This window comes from Temnothorax curvispinosus, unplaced genomic scaffold (assembly GCF_003070985.1).
Source record: "Temnothorax curvispinosus isolate PA1 unplaced genomic scaffold, ASM307098v1 QBEX01010126.1, whole genome shotgun sequence".
Classification (NCBI taxonomy): domain Eukaryota; kingdom Metazoa; phylum Arthropoda; class Insecta; order Hymenoptera; family Formicidae; genus Temnothorax; species Temnothorax curvispinosus.
The window spans coordinates 387174-405595 of NW_020219906.1; the positions used below are offsets into that span (position 1 = coordinate 387174).

Consider the following 18422-nt stretch of genomic DNA (forward strand, 5'->3'; position numbering starts at 1 on the left):
AAATATCGTAGCGTTTAGTTTTACATATTATACCCGTCACACGTGTAGAAGTCGCATTCCAACGTCTAAGTTTTTAATGAAACAAATAAATTACTTTGGTCAAAACGAACTCTGGTCACTCGGGTCTCCACTCTCCCGTGTTCCCGGCGAGTCTGCCTGTAATCATCCGTATTAGACATGCATTCTGACGCCTGCACGTCTTGCACGTCTTCCAGGAGACGTCGAGCACTTCCTACGAGGATAGACCGATAGAACCGTATCGAGGAAGAGGAAATAGATACAACGTCCATAAATTCCATTACGCGCGTACGCCAACGCCAGGTCGCCAGGTCGCCAGGTATCCGTCCCCTCACCCTCACCCCGGCCTGTAAGTGCACGACGTAGATGCGGTCGCACTTTAACAAGAAGAGAAACTAGCAGGAACACGTGATTTGTTCCTAGAGACGTAGAGATTCTAGACAAATAATCTTGCTACGTGCGAGGTGGTTTCATGGGAAATATTTGCATAACTGTAATGATAATATATTCCCGCTCGAGGCCACGTGGACTACAATTTTTAGCCACTTGCTCATTGAAACCAATTATATTTATATATATTTTCATGTGGATATTGTGGGTGTAGGGATCCGGGACGAGCTGTAGGGAATTTGCGAACTGCGAACCCGGGAGGGAACAATAGGGGATTTGCGAGCTCGGGGCCCGGGAAGTACGTAGGGGATTCTTCCGCGACAGGATGTCGGCTGTCGGCACCGCTCCGCGCTCCGCGGCTCGTGCGCGACATAACTGCGCCAGAGCCGCCAGAGCCCAGGCCCAGAGCCAGACTCGCAGCCGCAGCCAGACGCCAGACATCACGGCGCGCTCGTCTCACGTCTGATATTTGCATGCACTCGCTACTCGCGTGCGCTCATCCGCTGACGGTCTTGCACGTGATATCAGCTAATGCCACTTGCCGTAGGCACGGGCACCGTCGCTCGGTAGACCGGGACCGGGGAGTCCGGGAACCCGTTCGTGTCACACGTCGCATCTCGCACCGCGGGATGCAGTAGTCGCGGTAGTTGACTATCGACGGCGACCGCTGAGATAGGGTAGTGCTACGACTGCTACGGAGTACGGAGTAATAAGACGTCGCTTGCCACCCCGGACGGACCGCTGTAAGGTTAAGCGCAAGGAGCACGACGCGAACGCCGGAGGACGACGGCGAGATGGACGGCAAGGTCGACGACGAGAATCAGCGTGGCGTCAACGACGGCGACTGGGTCTGCCCTGACTCGCAGTACGTAGTTTCGCTACGACGCGTCGCACCCTCGATCACGCCCCCTCTCCCTCCCTGTAACTACGTTTTTATCTCCCTAAATCAGGATTCGGGTGCATCACGCGTGAATAATGATCCGTCGATTTTCCCCTCTCTTTTTCAGATGTGCCAATATCAACTTCGCCAGGCGTAACTCCTGCAATCGCTGTGGGAAAGGTACGCAGCTGTGCACAGTCGAAATATTAATGTTACACTGACGCATGAAACTGTTTTGTGACGATCTTGTTTAGCAACAATGGTTTATTTTATATCGAACGTAGAGTGTTACTTGCATATTAGATAAATAAAATTAGCAAATGGAGTAGCACTTCAAGTGAGTTTACTCCATGTGAGACGTTTGGACACTTTATTTATCGATATGATTTTCTGATGCAGATAGAGGCGAATGCCCGAAAAAGAAAAAATTAGGTCAGGAAATTGGGAAAGCAGCCGCGGAAAAAAGTAGAGGACTTTTCAGGTAATGCCACGTTTGGTATCAAGTTATTTCTTCGTGGTAATAAATGTATGAAAATCACGTACTTGTTGTATGTGTATGGAACGTGCATGAATATATTATACAGTGTGAATGGATACAATAAAGTGTGTGCATAAATAATAGGGTGAGACGTAAGCTAACGTTTTTATGTATATAAAGAACATATTTATTAGATTTTAACGCTATGTGTCGAGTTCGTGGACTAAATGTCAACACGTCTAGTTATTAAACATGTATAAAAACAGGCAATGTAGTAACAGTGTATAATACTATTTTGCACTTTCATCTCTTTCAACGTATCACTGTATGTGCAAAGCATAAAATTTGTATTGCAGCGCGGACGACTGGCAATGTAGCAAGTGCGGTAACGTAAACTGGGCTCGCCGGCAACAGTGTAACATGTGCAATGCCCCGAAATTCGGTGAGATAGAGGAACGCACGGGATACGGAGGTGGGTACAACGACCGAGGAGTCGTCGAGTACAAGGAGAGGCGAGACGACGATGACGAGTATGACGAGTTTGGACGGCGTAAAAAAAAGCGGAAACTAGAGAGGACGTCCGACGACGACTCGAAGGATTCCAAATACAGCAGCCCGTCGCGTAGTAAACCCAGAGATAAGGAAGAGAGGAACGAAGTAGACGAGGAGGAGCAAGAAGAAAACGTAAAGTCTTTATGCTTTAAAGCAACGTGACGTGAAAAGTGTGATGTCACGCTCTTCAATAGCATCACGTGAAATACTTGGCGAATACTTAATCGGTAATAACGTAAATCACAGGAGGAAGAGGACGAGGAAGAGGAGGAAGATGGTGATTTATCCAAATACGATCTTAGCGAATGGGATGACTTTGCACCAGCCCCAAAAAAAAGGTACGTATACATACACAGCTAAGTTATTATCCGTTGTAAACATTATTTTGACAACATTGTGACGTTTTACCTTTCAGTGCAAACGGAAGTACTACATCTTCAGAGGCGCAACGGTCAAGGTAAATTAACAGCGGTAATGCACGGCAAATATATCCGTTAACTGCATTAACATACGTAACAATGCACGGCTTTCCTGTATTAAATTAACGACGTTTGTATCAAAAACGTTTATTAATAAGGCATGAAACTTATTTACAGAAACGGAGATGATCGGCGCGATTCAGGCACATCCAACCAATGAAAGGCTGTACAGAAGGACAGGTTTGACTTGGGTTTCGGGTATAAAATTGATTATGATGAACAGAGTTGCAGACAGCATACAGTGTGATGAATTTTGCTATAAATAATGTATAGTCCCAGATCCTTAAGAATTAAAGTATAGCTTGCTTTTATTGCGCGTATATCTCGGTATATACTCGGTATATCGCGTAAAGACATCGAGTTAGAGAGATTAGCGACGCGATTTAGCGAACCTTTAAGAAGCGCAAGTGTTCTTCTCATTCAACGTATCAACTTTTTACAGGAGTGAACCAGGAGACGAAAGAACGCAACCGGTGCTCGGCAACTAAGAAATATACACAACAACGCAACAACTTTTAGTACGTTAGTATGCACCTTTGGATATAAAGTGGCCGATAATGTGTGACTTATTACAAAGGGAAGTCGACTAACGATAAGCTTTACATTTATACGTGAGCTCATAACTTCGTTGATCCTAAGGAAGCGAAATGTAGGTCTCCTCTATTTGCGCGGGTGTATCGTTGTTCTAACGCGTGCAGAGTTTATGAAAAACTACTTCGGCGCAAGTAGCATGTTTCGCTAGCGAGATACGAGATTGATACGTCCAACATGAATCTATAGAAGAACGTATACACAGCTCGTTTTACAAGCTAAATATGACGTTGTAGAAAAAGATCTTACTCCTATGTAATAGATGGTGTCAACGCTCTGCGCAAGCCCCGTCGTCTCGCAGTGTTCTAAGATTCCTATTACTTTATCACAAACGTAACTATGTCGATGTAGCCGTGTCACTGCTTCACATTGCTCAAGTTGCCTGAAGGAATCTAACTTTTCTTCTTTTGTCCCCTCATCTCTCTCTTTTTACATCGTTCATCTATGCATAATGCTCGGATTAAGTGGACACGCGTCAAGTATAGTATTAAAGAATCATTCCCCAAACAGAGCAGATATGTATTTTGCATCTTTTGGAAGAGACCAAAAGGAAAGGATACGTTCTCTTGCTTTGACTATCACAGATTTGAGTAAGTTGAGAATCAGCCTGCTCACTTTGAAAACGTAGCGCTTTTTTTTAAGTTAGTCGCGTCCCGCGTCTTGGCAGATACGGACTCTTATCGTCAACTCCGACGGCCGTTCTTGAATCGCAAAACGATTACCGATCAAATATCGTACTGACTTCTTGTAAATATCTTTATTTTTCATTTATAATAAAAATCATTCATCAACAACATAATTGTTCTTAGTTCAATTAATTCTTTCCTTATATTGTAAACTACAAGGTAAGGGAAGGGGGAGGGAAGTCATGATTATGCACAGAGTTGGTCATAGGGAGGATTGATGAAGGAACGTTGGGGACGGGCGATATTGAAGGATTATGTTGCAACAGGTATATATATAATATATATATATATAATATGTATAATATGTATATGGTATATATGTACAATAATAAATTTGAGCTTGTTTGACTGTGTTTAAGTATTTTAGTGATAAAGGAAGGATGAATTACGGTACCGACGTACCAAAATCCTCTTGCTCATCATACCATGCACATCTGCATACGATTACTTTATCCCGAGCAACCATTATGAACAAAGCACAAAAAGAGAGGAGAGATCTCACCTGTTTTCTTCCTCTCTTAATTTTTTTTACACTCGAGTGTAGTAACGTATTTCTTAATCTAACAATGTGCTTCTCGATCGCTGAAGTAACGACTCCTACAAAACAAAAAAGAAAAAAAAAGGAGAAACCAGATTGTACATCAGTATTTACACGAACGCGTAGGACAATATTCATACGTCTCCGTTAACATTTAGGATTTACAAATAGTTCCGGAAGATTTCGATTTGAAACGACACTTCCAAAACAGGATAACAGATTTGGAAACACGACATTCGGTGTCATGGCCCAGAAATTAAAAACAGAAAACGAAATAAAAAAAATTTATGTAATACATACATAAATGTCATACACAAATCAAACGTTAACTAGAATTTTCGCGCGTCAGTCGTCAGGATTATCCTTGAAGGTAACTCAGCGATGCTCGTCAATACCCATCATTATTCCTGTCCTTTACATCATCGTTAGCACAGTTTACACTTCCAGAACTATCTCGCGTGATTAATAGAAACATCCCTGATAGACGAAAGATTAGAGATAAAGATAGATGGATAGTTAGAAAGAGAGCAAAAGAGATATTGAGAAAGAGAGAAAAAGAGGGATGAAAGGCCACCGTAAAAATCGTCCTTGTTCCCGTCGTCATTCTCGTTCTCGTCATCGTCATCGTCATCGTCGTCGTCACGATATGAATCAATACCGGGCAGCGTTTACTTCGGCATGAAAAATTGCTGATGCGAGTGCGAGTTCGGCGGTGGATGCAGATTAGGATGCGGCGGCCCGCTGCCTCTGGTACCAGTGGCGTAAAGTTGCTGCTGGAAGTTGTGAAACTGTTGAGCATAATTCGGGTCGGACATGCTGGGTCCGCTGCCGACGAACGGGCCGGTTTTGAACGTGCTGGTCGCACCGCCCATGCTCGGTGGTAGAGGCTGAGTAGCGTCGGGCGGCGGTCCCAGTCCCATCGGACTGGCCTTGTTGCCGGATACGCCGTACATGCCTGGATTCGGCTGGTTCGGCAGATTTTGCGGCACCATGTCGGGCGGGAAGACTTTGTCGGAATCCATGGAGCCGCCTGGGAAGACGCCGCCACCTACCATATGCTGCATCCGCATCAAGTTCGGTTGCGGTCGCATGTTGCCGACCGGTCTCATGGACGGGTGCATGGCGCCGGGAGAGTTCATGGACTGGCCATCCATTCTAGGTGAGGCACCCATACCGGGGATCCCGGCGGCATTCATATTGGACGGCATACCGCTATGCGGACCTCCCATGCTATTCGGCACACAACCGTTCGGGAAGTACTGAAGGTTCACGGAGGGTGTCCCTCCCATTTTCGACTCCAGATTGGACAGCGGATTAGTGAATCGCTGAAGGAAATCCAGACTGGGTGGGCCCCGAGGCGCGTGACCGACGTTTGGCCTGGCCGGCAAGTATTGTATGGTATTGGGTGCATTCGGCTTTACTTGAACATTCGCGCCGTTGTAGGGACTGGGCCCTACAACCCCATGGCCGGTTATCAATCTTGGTGGAGGCGCGTGTCCAGGGTCACCGCCCGGATAACCAGCACCGGCTGCACCGACGCCCGAATGGCCGCCCATTATTCCGTGACCACCCATCATGGCGGGATGTCCCATCTTGCTGGGAACTCCGCCGGGGCTGCCCGTATGCGAAGTGGTAGGGCTGTAGCTCGTTGGAGGACCCGCAAGACCCATGCACATTCCGCCAACCTCGTTGCCGGGTTCACCACTGGTTGCACCCATGTGACAGCTCCCGTTCATCTCGCCGCCCATCTGCATCATGTGCATGCCGGCATGTGGATTACCAAACGGCATCATGCCGCCAGCATTGCCGGAATGCATAGGCTCGTTGCCCAGCGACGTGCTCGCCGCCGTGTTCGTAAGCTGTTGGCTCATTTGCGCCAGGGATGTTATCGGATCGAACGTTGCACCCATGGTGTTCAAGCCACCAAGTCGACCGCCAATGTTGTTGGGATTGAGAGGCACGTTATCAGATGGTTGACTAACGTTTATGGACGGCCTGCCGCAGGGGAAGGAACCACCGGGGGGACCACCGCTCAACGATGGCACTACCGTCGTATTGCCAGACGTATTCGGATTTACCACCGTAGGCTGCTGTTGCGGAGGCTGCTGCTGCTGCTGTTGTTGCTGTGGTTGCTGCTGCGACTGCGTTTGCTGTTGCTGTTGCTGCTGCTGCTGATCTTTTACGGACGGTGGTGACGTGTCGGGTTTCATGGTAGGCGATGCCGGCACCGTTCGCGGTGGACCCATACTGTCGGGTAGGCTGGTGTTGTGCGGCGTCGGACTACTTTGCGCGCTCGCGCTGGACTTGTTGCCTGGTTTCGCGGAATCCGCTGGAGTATGCGGCGCGGCGCTGCCCGGCGTGTGTGGTGTGTGTGGCGTGTGAGGACTATGCAGAGAACCCGTGAAGCCTCGGTTCATGCTGTCCATCTGTACAGGACTCGCGCCCTCTGATCTAGTAGGGAATTGATTGTTGCTATCTAAACTTCCTGGCAAGATTCTGTTGGGCATCTCCGAAGACGTACCGGTGTTCCTGTTGTCAATGTAAAGGAAAACGTTATAGTTATGCAAGCTTTATATACGTATTACCCGAGATTTTTTTCGCTCGAGTTATGTATAACTCGAAAATTAAAATGAGAGAATGAAGATACTTACGTAGATGACGTGCCATCCTTCAGACTTGTATTGGGTTGTTTCTGAATGGTCAGTTCCTGCCCCTCGAACGTGCTAAGGTATTGAAGTTGATGAGGGCTCGGTACTGGCATCAGATTTGCTTCCTTCACGGCCGATGCATTAACGTTCCCAGCATGTTGCTGCTTCTGTTGAGCTAAGGATTGTAGCGTTCGGCAAAACATACCGTCCACTAATGCAAAAGGGGCACACAAATGCAATTTATAATTTACAAAAAAAAAAATCATAAGTCATACTTTGAGATCAAACCAATGAAAAATTCTTTTCAGGCAAACTTACCGTTTGGTTGTTGATTGGTAGGAAAATCGAGGGAAGCATCCTTTTGAGCAGTAGCACCACTAGGACTAAGTGCAGCAATATGGGAATGAGAGACTGGTGTTCCTGGATTGCTGTGGTTCAATCGCGTCGTCGAGACGGCTGCTGTGGCTGCCGTGGAAACGGTCGGGTTCGGAGAGTCCTGACTTGTCGGGCTTTGCCCCGGCAGATGGCTGGTCCTCTGATTACCAAGCTGGAACTGCCTGTTGCAGTCTGCCGGTGAATTCAGAGCGGAACTTGCGCGGGGTGACGGTAGCGATAGATTGCTGGTTGGATTATTGGGCGACGATGGATTCGGACTTTGAATCGCGATTGGCACGCTGGCGGACCGAGTCGTTTGATGATACGGTGGTGGCGGACCTTGACTTCGCGGTACTCCGATCATATTGGCACCGCGCAATGGTACTGCACCAGGATTACCGACAGTTGTCTAGAACATGAAATGCGTGTATATATTTACATATACATATATATTTTTTTCGCGACAAATATTTTATCCACGACATCCACGTAAGTTTATCACACAAAAGAAACATACCTTATTTTTTGCTTCAAGAAAGTGATGCTGCAATTTATGCCAATCCATAGACGAAGAGCATTGATTTGGGACACCAGGAGGAACATTCGTCGGAGGACACGACACCGTCGTTCCTTGCGTCGTATCTGTTAAAGCATTGCCAGTTTGTTCCTCCTTGTGACCGTGAAATAATATCATTTGCATTTTTCGTAAGGTCGCCAGTTGGACTTCTCTGTGCTGCCTTTGTTTCGGCGTCAAGTTTTCGTCTGGAACTTTGACACCTTGGAGAGACGGTTGTAAACCTCCTGGGCCTGGGCTCGTTGTGCCACCTAACAAATTTGGACTGTGGCCCATGGTAGCGTTATTAGCGGGTTGAGGGTTGGCTGCGTTAAAAATATAGAATACATTAAATCTTGTCACAAAAAAAGTTAACACGTTATTTAGATAAAAGATTTAATAAAACGTATCTGATGTACCTGAATTAGGTGAATTCGGCACAAGGCAAGGCACGTCTATGTTTCCATCATCCAATGATGGTTCAGAATTACCGAGGGAGTTTCCACCGTTTATGTTTCGCAAGTTAGGTTGTTCGTTCCAAAATTGTGGAGCATTCGGATCTAGCGCTGGTAAATCCGGGGGTTGTTCAGTCGGGAAAGTATTATTCGCATTTCCCTGATGGCCTTTCTGTTTCATCATAGCAAGATTATTTAACCATTGAGCAGGATTTTGTCGAAATTGATTTACTTTATTTGGATGTTTCTAAAAGAATAAAACGGTAAATATATATTAATGGCAATCAAATAAATAATAAGTAATATGTGTGGTGTGTGTATGAAAAGACAACGTACCAAAAGTAACATTTTATACGATATTTACATTGAAAATGATATCAAACCGAGACAACTTATGAAATAAATAAAAAAATAAGGATATGAAATAATATATTGCATTTTCATATTTTCATATTACACTGATAAAAAATTATGCTAAATTTTTCTATAACCAAAAATTCAATTTTTGTAACAAGCTGCTCATGTGTGTAACAGAGAATCTGGTACAGTACTATTAAAATACGTCAATGCTGCACACAATACCTCCAAATATTTTTTAGTGCCTGGTTGTGCACAATGATAAGCGATGATCGTAGAATATTCGCCTCTCAACACCGTCTCTGCGGCTTTATTTGCCAACGTCGTAGAAAATACAAAAATCTGACTCTGCTGTTGCATGTATTGAGCCTCCCCGCTGCTCGTACCAGTTCCCATCTGTTTTCCCACAACATTACTGACAAGTGGTTGAATGCTGTCCGCTGTAATAACATTTCCACTATAATCTACAGCAAAAAGGACACGTTGATTACGCTAATATAACGTATGCGAGCGAAGAAAAGAAAAGCAAATACACACGTGACGTACAAATAAATACAATACGATAAAGATCTGCAGATATAAATCAAGTTACGCTTACCAGGTAGTTCGTCGGCGGGCGTGTTAGGGTCTCCTTCCTGCTTGACCGAATTCAGGATGGGCTGCGTCCCATTAGCATTCTGATTCTCCCCAGACATGGTACCTTCGCCGTTAGACGGATCCAAGCAAGGATCTCTCGGGCACTCGGAGGTGTCCTCTCCAGTCGCATCGTCGTTTCCACCCGTGCCTTCTTCCTTAATTTTAACAGGGTCGGCGTCAGGTTCATCCTTGACAACCGTGGTAGGTGGACAACAGCTGGGCTCGTTGGGCTTCTTTTCAGTTTTCATGGCTGGAGCGTTCCAACGTTCGCAAACGACCGAGCGGGTCAAACCTTGCTGATGCTGCGGTTGAACAGCGGGAATAGACGCATGGCCACCAGCACTAGGTTCGCGTTTCCCCAATGCCCTGGTGTCGCGCACGGCACGCGTACGCGAAAGAGACAGGGCTGGACGAGTGGAGAAGAGGGAGAGACTGATAGGGGGATAGGTTAACGGCAAGACGCACGTCGTCCGGTCGAACGTAGATGACGCGCGCTCACCAGACGGCACCCACGAAACTGTTCGCAGCTCCGAGCATCGCCATGTGGCCACTTGCCGTGGAATAACACGATGGATCGGTACGGACGACGAGAGTTGAGTCTATCGCGCGAGACGTACGCCGCGCACCGTGGCCCCGGGGATGCTGCGGAGGAGCCTCGCCACCTGGATAACCGAGACCGCGCACCGATCACCGATCCAGTCGTGTCGCGGCCGGAATACGACCGACGTACGCTAGGGCGAACCGGCTGGAAGCTGCGCCGGAACGCGACGATAGTCCCGTAGCACTAGTCCGCGTGGGAGAAAGTTTATCCCAAGTGTCAGCCTCACCTCCACGGCGAGAGCATAACGCACCTTTTCGGCTGCTGCTGCTGCTGCTGCTGTGTGTCGCGCGCGGCTGCTGCGGCTGCGGCTGCGGCTACGGCTACGGCGGTGGCGGAGCAGCGGTGGTGCGCGGTGCGCGGCGCATTCACGCGCCGCGGGGCCACTCACGGGGACGCGACGGGTCCGGGTATCAAACGGCGGTGCGGACGCACGTTACTTGCGCGACTCGGGGTGTCCTCCTTGCCGTCGTACGCGCGAGCATTGTTCTCTCAATCCCCGACTTTATTTGTCACTTCATGGTCGCTTTGATTATTTATTTCTTTTACGCACGGCTGCCAACTGCCCGTCGAAAATTCGACAGAGTCGCCTGATGCGCGCCACCCGTGCGCCCGACGGAGATGGAACGTTGCGCGGTCCGTACGGGCGAAAGCGGGACGCGAGTATCGTGTCTTTGCCGCGCGCACGCGCGCTCGCCTCTCGCCTCGCCGCCGCACCGTCGCCCGCGAGGGTTACTATTTTGGTCTTTCTTTGGTTATATTTTCGCCTTCTCGTCGCCTCTTTCGATCGTGGCGGCGGCGGCGGCGGCGGCAGCGGCAGCGGCGACAGCGAAGACGACGCTCGGACGCTGCCCGACCCGCGACCGCCTTCGCGTTCGTCGACGCTGCACGGCGCGATAACGAGGAGAAAAAGTGGATGCTTTTGCCCCCAGATTTTATTTCGCACTCGAATTCGCGTTTCGCGTCCGCGAATCGGGGCTTCGTGAGCGGCGAGATCGAGTCTGGAATGCGAAAAGGGGGGCTGGGGGCTGGGGGCGAGAGCGAGTTGGGAGTTGGGCAGGTTGGGCTCGCGTGGCGTGGCGATGCACCCTGCAGCCCTGCATTCCCCGAGTTCCTGGCCCTGGCGAGCGAGACGAGACTGACGAGTGACGAGAGACGGGACCCGTAGGTGTCGTGCCGGTCGTGCGCTTAGTTCCCGCAGTTCCGGCGGCACTTTCAAATTCTCGATCGTGAGGAAAGTGCGAGAAAACGAGAACTCTCTCGCCAAATAAAATTAATTTTATCGATCCACGTTGGTCCACGTCAAGCTCGCACTCACCGAATGTTTCCTCGTTCTTCTTTCATATTCGTTTCTTCTCCATTTCTACGTGAATGCAAATAAATTTCTGACTTTCGACCTTAATGCGATCGAATCTTTTTTAAATTTTCTATCTCTGCGCTTCAAAAAATATAAAAACATATAAGTTAAAAAAAATTCGATAACGAGCGGTAATCCAATCGTTTTTCCAAGTTTTTCCATGTTTTAAAAACACGTGGAAGTTCGATCGCGAGTTAGCTCTATTATACTGTGACGAAAGAAGCTCTTATGTGTTATTTATAAATTATAGTCAATCTTAGACTGGTAAACAAATGCCTTTTTTTTTTAATTAGATCATCGATTCTATAAAAGTACTTTTGTAACGAGTTTGAATCGTTTTTAGCTTCACGGGAGTTTGGCGTTCGAGAGGTTCACGCGATAACCTAGAATGGAACAAAACTGCACGGCACGCGATTGGCGTGGACGACGATAAAATGTCGATATTACTTCCGGCATAATTATAGAGATCCTTTGCATAGAAATTCGAAATTCACGCGTGTGAATTAAACGACAAACGTGTCTCGCAGTTTCGTCCAAGTCGAGGAGCACGCAAGGTGAAAACAAGAGAGCGTAGAGTGGCGTAGATCTTTACTCTTCTTCGAACGGTGTTTTTTACGCGAGAGAAAAAAAAGGCGGGTTTCACGCAGCCCACGTACGTGGTACGTAATAATATAATAATAAAATATTTGAATTTAAGACGTACGCAGTTTTTATCATTGTTGAAGCATAACCTCTGACAGTTTGACTGTTGTGCTTCGACGCTGGAAGTTTGGTATGTGTTCGTCAGGATTATTAAAAATTTGTTATGCTGCAGCGACAGATTAATATTGCGCTGAGAAAGAACCGAGTTTCCGAAGAGATGACTCAGCTGGAGCTGGATCCTCAATTCACCCAGGGGTTGCGACTCCTTTACTCTACCAACAAGGACTCTGCGGAGCAGCTGCGAGCTCTGTTAGACGAGGCGATTAAGCAAAAGTATGGGCCGTCCAAGATGCTCTCCAATGTGCTGCATAAAAAGGTACGCGATATAGCTTATTCCGTCGACATGGGCCACGAAGCAAGAGCAGGTCTCTAAGGTTTTCTATTTGTTTCTCAGTACATGATGGAAGAACCAGTGTTGAGCGATCACAGCAGCAGCAGCAGCAGCAAGAAGAGCAAGAGTTCCAGCTCGTCGAAGCATTCGAGTAAGTCGAGCAAGAACAGTTCGCCAGTTAATTTGCCAGCGCGTGACAACACTCCACCGGACATCCTGCAGTCGGACGATACGTTGGCCCTGGAAATTCTGGAGGATGATCTTACGTGCGTTATTTGCAAGGGCATGGACGTCGGGGCGAGGAATAGGCTTGTGGAATGTCAGGAGTGTCATTCTTTGTACCATCAGGAATGCCATGTTCCCCATATCTTGGACTCCCAGATAGATAACGTGCCAAAACAAGTGTGGTACTGCTCTAACTGTACAAAGTCTCAGGTGTGTGTATTCACCCACGTTTACACGCTACGCGACACGTCCTTAGGCACATTTTATATTTCTCGGTGCCACATTTCATTTACTTATAAAAAATCTATCTTTATCATTACGCACCAATAAGGAACTCGTGTTAAATTTCAAATAAGATAACATACCGTATATCTCTTACTTGCCTAATGTTGATGAGAATATTTTATTGTAAGAATCCTCTATTTTCTCATTGCACGTGTATTAACGTATCACGATAGACGCGAGAAATCATGTGAATCTTTTCCTTGTGCTATACGTCAAAATAATTTATTTTCAACATGTTGCCTGATGTTGCCATATACATTTAATATAGATTGGTGAAATATATACCAAAGATTCTCTCTTCAGTTCGCAACGTAATAAATAACTGTAAATCTTGATTAACTATCGTAAGATCCGTTTTTGGAAACATCAGACGTATGCAGACTAAAATATGCATGCATTTGCTAATGTGATGTAATGAAAAAAAGTTTTCGATATAGATTTTATTAATCAAATATATTATTGTAACATACGGAAGAAGTAATTCATTTCAATATGTTATATATAAAAAAAGATTTACGTGATTTTCTGCTTTTAATGTCGTTCGATATGAATGCAGTAAGAAAATCCTTTTATATGATTATTATATAATTTAGGTCTCGAAAGAAAGGAGTTCGCCAAAGACTGTGATAGAAAACAAATCTAAGGAGCAGAAAAAGTCTAGTTCAAGTAAGTATATAAGTACAAAAGCATGTTTGTAATTGACACATGTGTAAAATTAATCACTAAACTGTTAATTTTTATAGGCAGTGGAGCTAAGATAACACCAAATATCCATATTATCAGCGCGGATAAGAGACTGAAAGACATGATGAAGAAAGCTAAGCAGGACAAACGAAACACGGGTACTGCCACGGGTTCAAAGAGCTCTTCATCCAGTTCTCCTGCATTATCCTCAGCCAAATCTCAGGATAAATCGTTATTATATAAAATCAAGTCAGGGGTAGAATAAACTGCTTAATTTGTGAAAGAAAGAATAGCAAACAAAACGGTACGATAAGTATATGCAAATAGTGTATTTTATAGAAATAATATGGAACAGTTTTTTTTTTATTGACAACCTAATTATTTTGTAATTAATTTTGTTAATCTAGGAGAAAGGGCGACAATTTTTGTTGTTACTTTTTTATGAATATATTTTCGTACGACCAGAGAGAGTAAGAAAGAAAGAGAGTAAGAGAGAGAGAGAGAGAGAGTAAGAATCGCGCGTCCTTTTATGACAAAGACAAAAATTCTAGATAGATGATGTTATTAATGTGTATTTATATTGAAGTTTTAATCTCGAATTACACTCAATCGATATTAATACACGTGGGCCTTTGTGTAGTGTCTGAATTTCTTACTGCCTATATAAATACAATTCCATATTATACAATTTATTAATAATTGTACAAACGTGCCATGTGTAAATTTGTTATTTTTAAGCTTTCGCATTATTATTACAAAAATATTAAGTATGTAGAAAATAATGACATAATATTACTATCGCTAATAATTATTACACACGTAACATCGTTCGTAATACAAGTCTGCGTTGATAGTTTTAATGTAAATATACAATAGATCATTTTTTAATACCTTTTTATTGAGATATTTATAAAAGGAAAGCGATAAAATTATATAAACTTTACATATCTCAAGATTACGCATTAATTGTACTATTATATATATATAGCATATACACAATTTTCGTCACCGAAATCAACTCGTATCGAGTACGCTAATTTATTACTGGCGTAACGATACAAGATCGACACCGGAATTGATGTTAGTGTCAAAAATGCACAGTGGAAAACTATAACACACGCGCCAAGTACGTTCTAATGTATACAAGATATACATATAAACTCGTGTATCTCCGCGAATGCGGAGGTGATTTAGTTGCGACATAAAGAACTCCGAATTAACATAACGACTTGCGTAACGACACTTGACGACTTTTGAATAGGATATTTCCGAAAAGTTCACGTTTTACGTATCCGTATATTTATAGCAACGATATTTAGATCTTAGCGCATCACAACGAGCTGTGATAATTTTGCACGGGCGCGCGGCGCTGTATCGCGCTCGTCCACGTACAATAAAAATCTTTACAAAGACTCCCCCGGAAGAGAATTTTGAACCTCGGAGGTCTACTAAGGACCAGAAAATCGATCGCCATCTCCACGTGTCTTTGTCTTTGTGAGCACGATTCGGACGAATGGCGACTAATTATAACGATCCAAATTACAGGACACGATCCACCGTCTCCCGATCCCGTAAGGCTGATAGCAGGTCTGTACAGCTGAGACTGCGGGTGGGCAAAGAATAACGAAGAGATAACGAGATGCGAGTCGTTTATAATACCAATATATTTCTTGCGATTTATCGTTTTAAATGCACGTAGTCATTTGTCCCTATGTCCCATCGAGAATTTGGCAAGAATCATTTCGTTCTCTCGAGTGTCACTTAAAGTCTACTCGTGCGCGAGATGAGATGGGGCGGGGGGGAGGAGTGGGCTCAAGTACTATGTACAATGGAGGGGAAAGAGAGAGAGAAAGGCGGCTATTTGCGAGGGGTTGAAATTACATACATACACATATACTCTCACGTGGATACGTACGCAATTATACACGCGCTCGGCTTGATGAACAGAGGACAGACACTTCTCCGGGATACTTTTAGTGGAAATCAAGGCTGGTCAGCGTAACGTGACAACATACGTCCTTTTTTTTTGCAATCTCAAACAATCCGCTACTAAAGACGTATCTTTCTAGGACCTAGGACGCTGATTCAGAACAAGGATAACAGTTGTCCAATATTGGTCAATTATCACTCAATTATCAGCAATTAAGATTAAAATAGAATCTAATCGAAATAACGCGCGCTGCTTCAACCGGGAGGATTTCCCGGAGGCGAATGTACATACAAGAGAAATGTCCTTAACGGGAAAAAATTATTGGGATCATCCTTTCATTCTCTTTCTCTCCCTCTCGTCGAAGCTTAACAAAGAGTAATAATCTTAACTCGACACACGACGTGTTCGGATTTATCTATATATATATATATATATATACTACGAAGCATGACACACTAATTTCGGCCCACGGACGCCGCGAATCGCCTCTCCTCTCAGTCCTCCGTTACGTTATTAATTACAAACGTTGAATTGCAGAATTGACAAGCTTTTCAGATGGATGGAGTCGACTTCCGACCGTGCGGCCCGCCGGGAAACTCTGCCGCGTGCTTCCCCGGTATTTATTTTAAGACGCTCACGGTTCTGCACCTTCGTGGCCGCCGTTTTTAATGAAATATTCAGCGGACACGCCGACACGCCGCGTATAGAGGTAGCGTCAATATTTTACCGTTCGCTTCTTCCCCGATAGCGGGTATACACACACGCGCGCGCGCCTTCGTCCCTAGCTTACATTTATTTTTATCACCCGCTTGTGTGACACACAAACGTGTAAAGATTAAGAAGCGAAATCTTAACGAGAGAAACGGATAGATAAGCGCATTTTCTTTCCTTTCTTTCCCTTATCTTTCGACGCGGCAGAGCTGCGAGTCCTCGTATGTACGTTCGCAAAGTATAGGGTGACGCTATATGAATTCTATCGCGCTCGAACGTTGCCCGACATATAATATTTTACATGCCGCATGGGAGTATCTTCCAACTGAATTTCACGGAAATAAAAACGTTCCGCGCCTGTCGTGAGGCCAACTGGCAACCCGATAATAGCGACGACACGCGCACGCGGGTGCTTGTGTGTATGTGTGTTATGTGTTACGCGTGTGTGTACATATACGAATACGTGCGCACGAGCGTGTCTCCATGTACGTCAATCTGTACAACGCGATGTATATATTCGAAGAGACGCAAAGCGGCAAAGAGGAACGCCCGTATTCGCGCCGCATGTTTTAACGCTAAACGCGCGCGACTGGAATACGAGAGACGAGATCGAGCGCAATTTGCCGTTTCTTTCCCGCTTTTTTTTCCCCCGCGATAATACGCGATAACACGCGGGAGGGTCCCTTCGACGGGGAAAAATTTCTGCGTCTGCACGCGGACGATTCGGCGATGCGGCTCGACCTCTCGCCTCTTTAAATGCGAAACATGGCAGTGACAATAAAAAAAAATCGAGAACGAAATCAGAAGGCTGCGTGTGTACGTTAGAACTTTACGAAGGACGTTTGTCACGTGTGTATGTACAGGACTCGGTAATATAGCGACGGCAATTCTCTGTCGTTGTATCTCTCCTCCGCGAGTTGACCGGAAACAACGTTAACGGCAGTGTGCTCCGCGGTGCGGTCTAATCGCGACCGCCAGCTTAGCTCGGACTCTCTCCTGTCTCGCACTCAGGCTCTCTTTCTCGCACATACATATACGCGTATACATATATATAATATATAATTCTTAAATATAAGTTTGTGTCTTTTTCTTTTTTTGTTTATTAAATAAGTAATGACGGCTTTTATACATCGTTAGTATAAAGTGGAAACCGAAAGGTGTACGATACTTTCAACGCAGGACGAGCGAGGTGCAAGCCGGTCGCACCGTCTCGCCCGTATGGGTACAATCGTCAATTTAATTAATCATGTATCCCACACACCAAGTGTATACTTTCGTTATCCTGCTCGCGCGGACTTTCGATACCGGGTTGAAATTCGTTAACAGGGGGAGGGAAAAAAACAGTACTTCATTGCGAATGTCCGCTTACCAATCTGCGCGCACCGCACTCAAGCTCTACGTACGTAGAAAAATCTACACGAAATACGTTTGCGATAATGGGGGGCTGAAGAGGGGGGGGGGGAAATTCGGTCTCGAAAACGAAAATCTCCGTTGATCTCGTTCGGGGGAAGACTGCGTCAAGCGGTCGTAGCAAATTCGCTCGCCTCGCGCGAAGTCGGGATCTCCACAAGTAAACGGGATGTTAATTAATTAGCGACATCGAGCGAAATCGATCGCGACGGTCCACGCGTGCCGGGAGGACCCGATAATAGATACCGCGCGCGCGCCTATTTTATTTAGGGGCGGAAAACCGTGCCCGGGAACGAGCGGATCTCTCACCGCGTCGAGACAGATGGCACACGTACATACGTAAAAAGAGTCAGAAACGGGCATGCGGATACGGATAATTCGTACGATCCGATTACAAAGAGGACGTGCACACGACGAAGTGTAAAAAGACTCACAGTTAGCACAGATTGACGTACATCCGCGGTCGAGAGAGAGAGAGAGAGAGAGAGAGCTCCTCGGTAATATAAATAAATACGATACACGTGTAATAGAGAGAGAAAGGAGATACACACAG

The 18422-nt window shown here is 45.7% G+C and overlaps 3 protein-coding genes across 7 annotated transcripts; 2 read left to right on the forward strand and 1 right to left on the reverse strand.

Moving 5' to 3' along the window:
- The first annotated feature begins 767 nt into the window (after positions 1-767).
- Positions 768-4182, forward strand: LOC112459755 (zinc finger Ran-binding domain-containing protein 2). 4 transcript variants are annotated; one of them, XR_003041361.1, is made up of 8 exons: positions 768-1273; positions 1416-1468; positions 1688-1769; positions 2123-2450; positions 2565-2656; positions 2734-2775; positions 2915-3064; positions 3240-4182. XR_003041361.1 is itself a non-coding variant. In XM_025024045.1 (8 exons), exons 1-7 carry the CDS (start codon positions 1203-1205, stop codon positions 2955-2957), a joined length of 711 nt encoding a protein of 236 aa, XP_024879813.1. In that variant the 5' UTR covers positions 768-1202; the 3' UTR covers positions 2958-2977; positions 3240-4182. The 4 variants fall into 4 exon arrangements, 3 of the variants coding, with proteins under 3 accessions (XP_024879813.1, XP_024879814.1, XP_024879812.1); XM_025024045.1 differs by having other exon boundaries at positions 2915-2977; XM_025024046.1 differs by having other exon boundaries at positions 2734-2789; positions 2915-4182.
- LOC112459753 (protein BCL9 homolog) lies at positions 4131-10234 on the reverse strand. Its single transcript, XM_025024041.1, has 7 exons — positions 9599-10234; positions 9226-9464; positions 8608-8890; positions 8153-8514; positions 7579-8044; positions 7264-7471; positions 4131-7141 (listed from the first exon to the last, which is right to left on the reverse strand). The coding sequence occupies exons 1-7, from the start codon at positions 9882-9884 to the stop codon at positions 5281-5283; spliced, it is 3705 nt and encodes a 1234-aa protein (XP_024879809.1). The 5' UTR covers positions 9885-10234; the 3' UTR covers positions 4131-5280.
- Positions 10235-11098: 864 nt separating this feature from the next.
- On the forward strand, positions 11099-14701 carry LOC112459754 (integrator complex subunit 12-like). Of its 2 annotated transcripts, XM_025024042.1 has the most exons (6): positions 11099-11855; positions 11935-12250; positions 12406-12609; positions 12688-13059; positions 13728-13800; positions 13878-14701. In XM_025024042.1, the coding sequence occupies exons 3-6, from the start codon at positions 12451-12453 to the stop codon at positions 14081-14083; spliced, it is 810 nt and encodes a 269-aa protein (XP_024879810.1). In that variant the 5' UTR covers positions 11099-11855; positions 11935-12250; positions 12406-12450; the 3' UTR covers positions 14084-14701. The 2 variants fall into 2 exon arrangements, with proteins under 2 accessions (XP_024879810.1, XP_024879811.1); XM_025024043.1 differs by having other exon boundaries at positions 11099-12250.
- The last annotated feature ends 3721 nt before the right edge of the window (positions 14702-18422 follow it).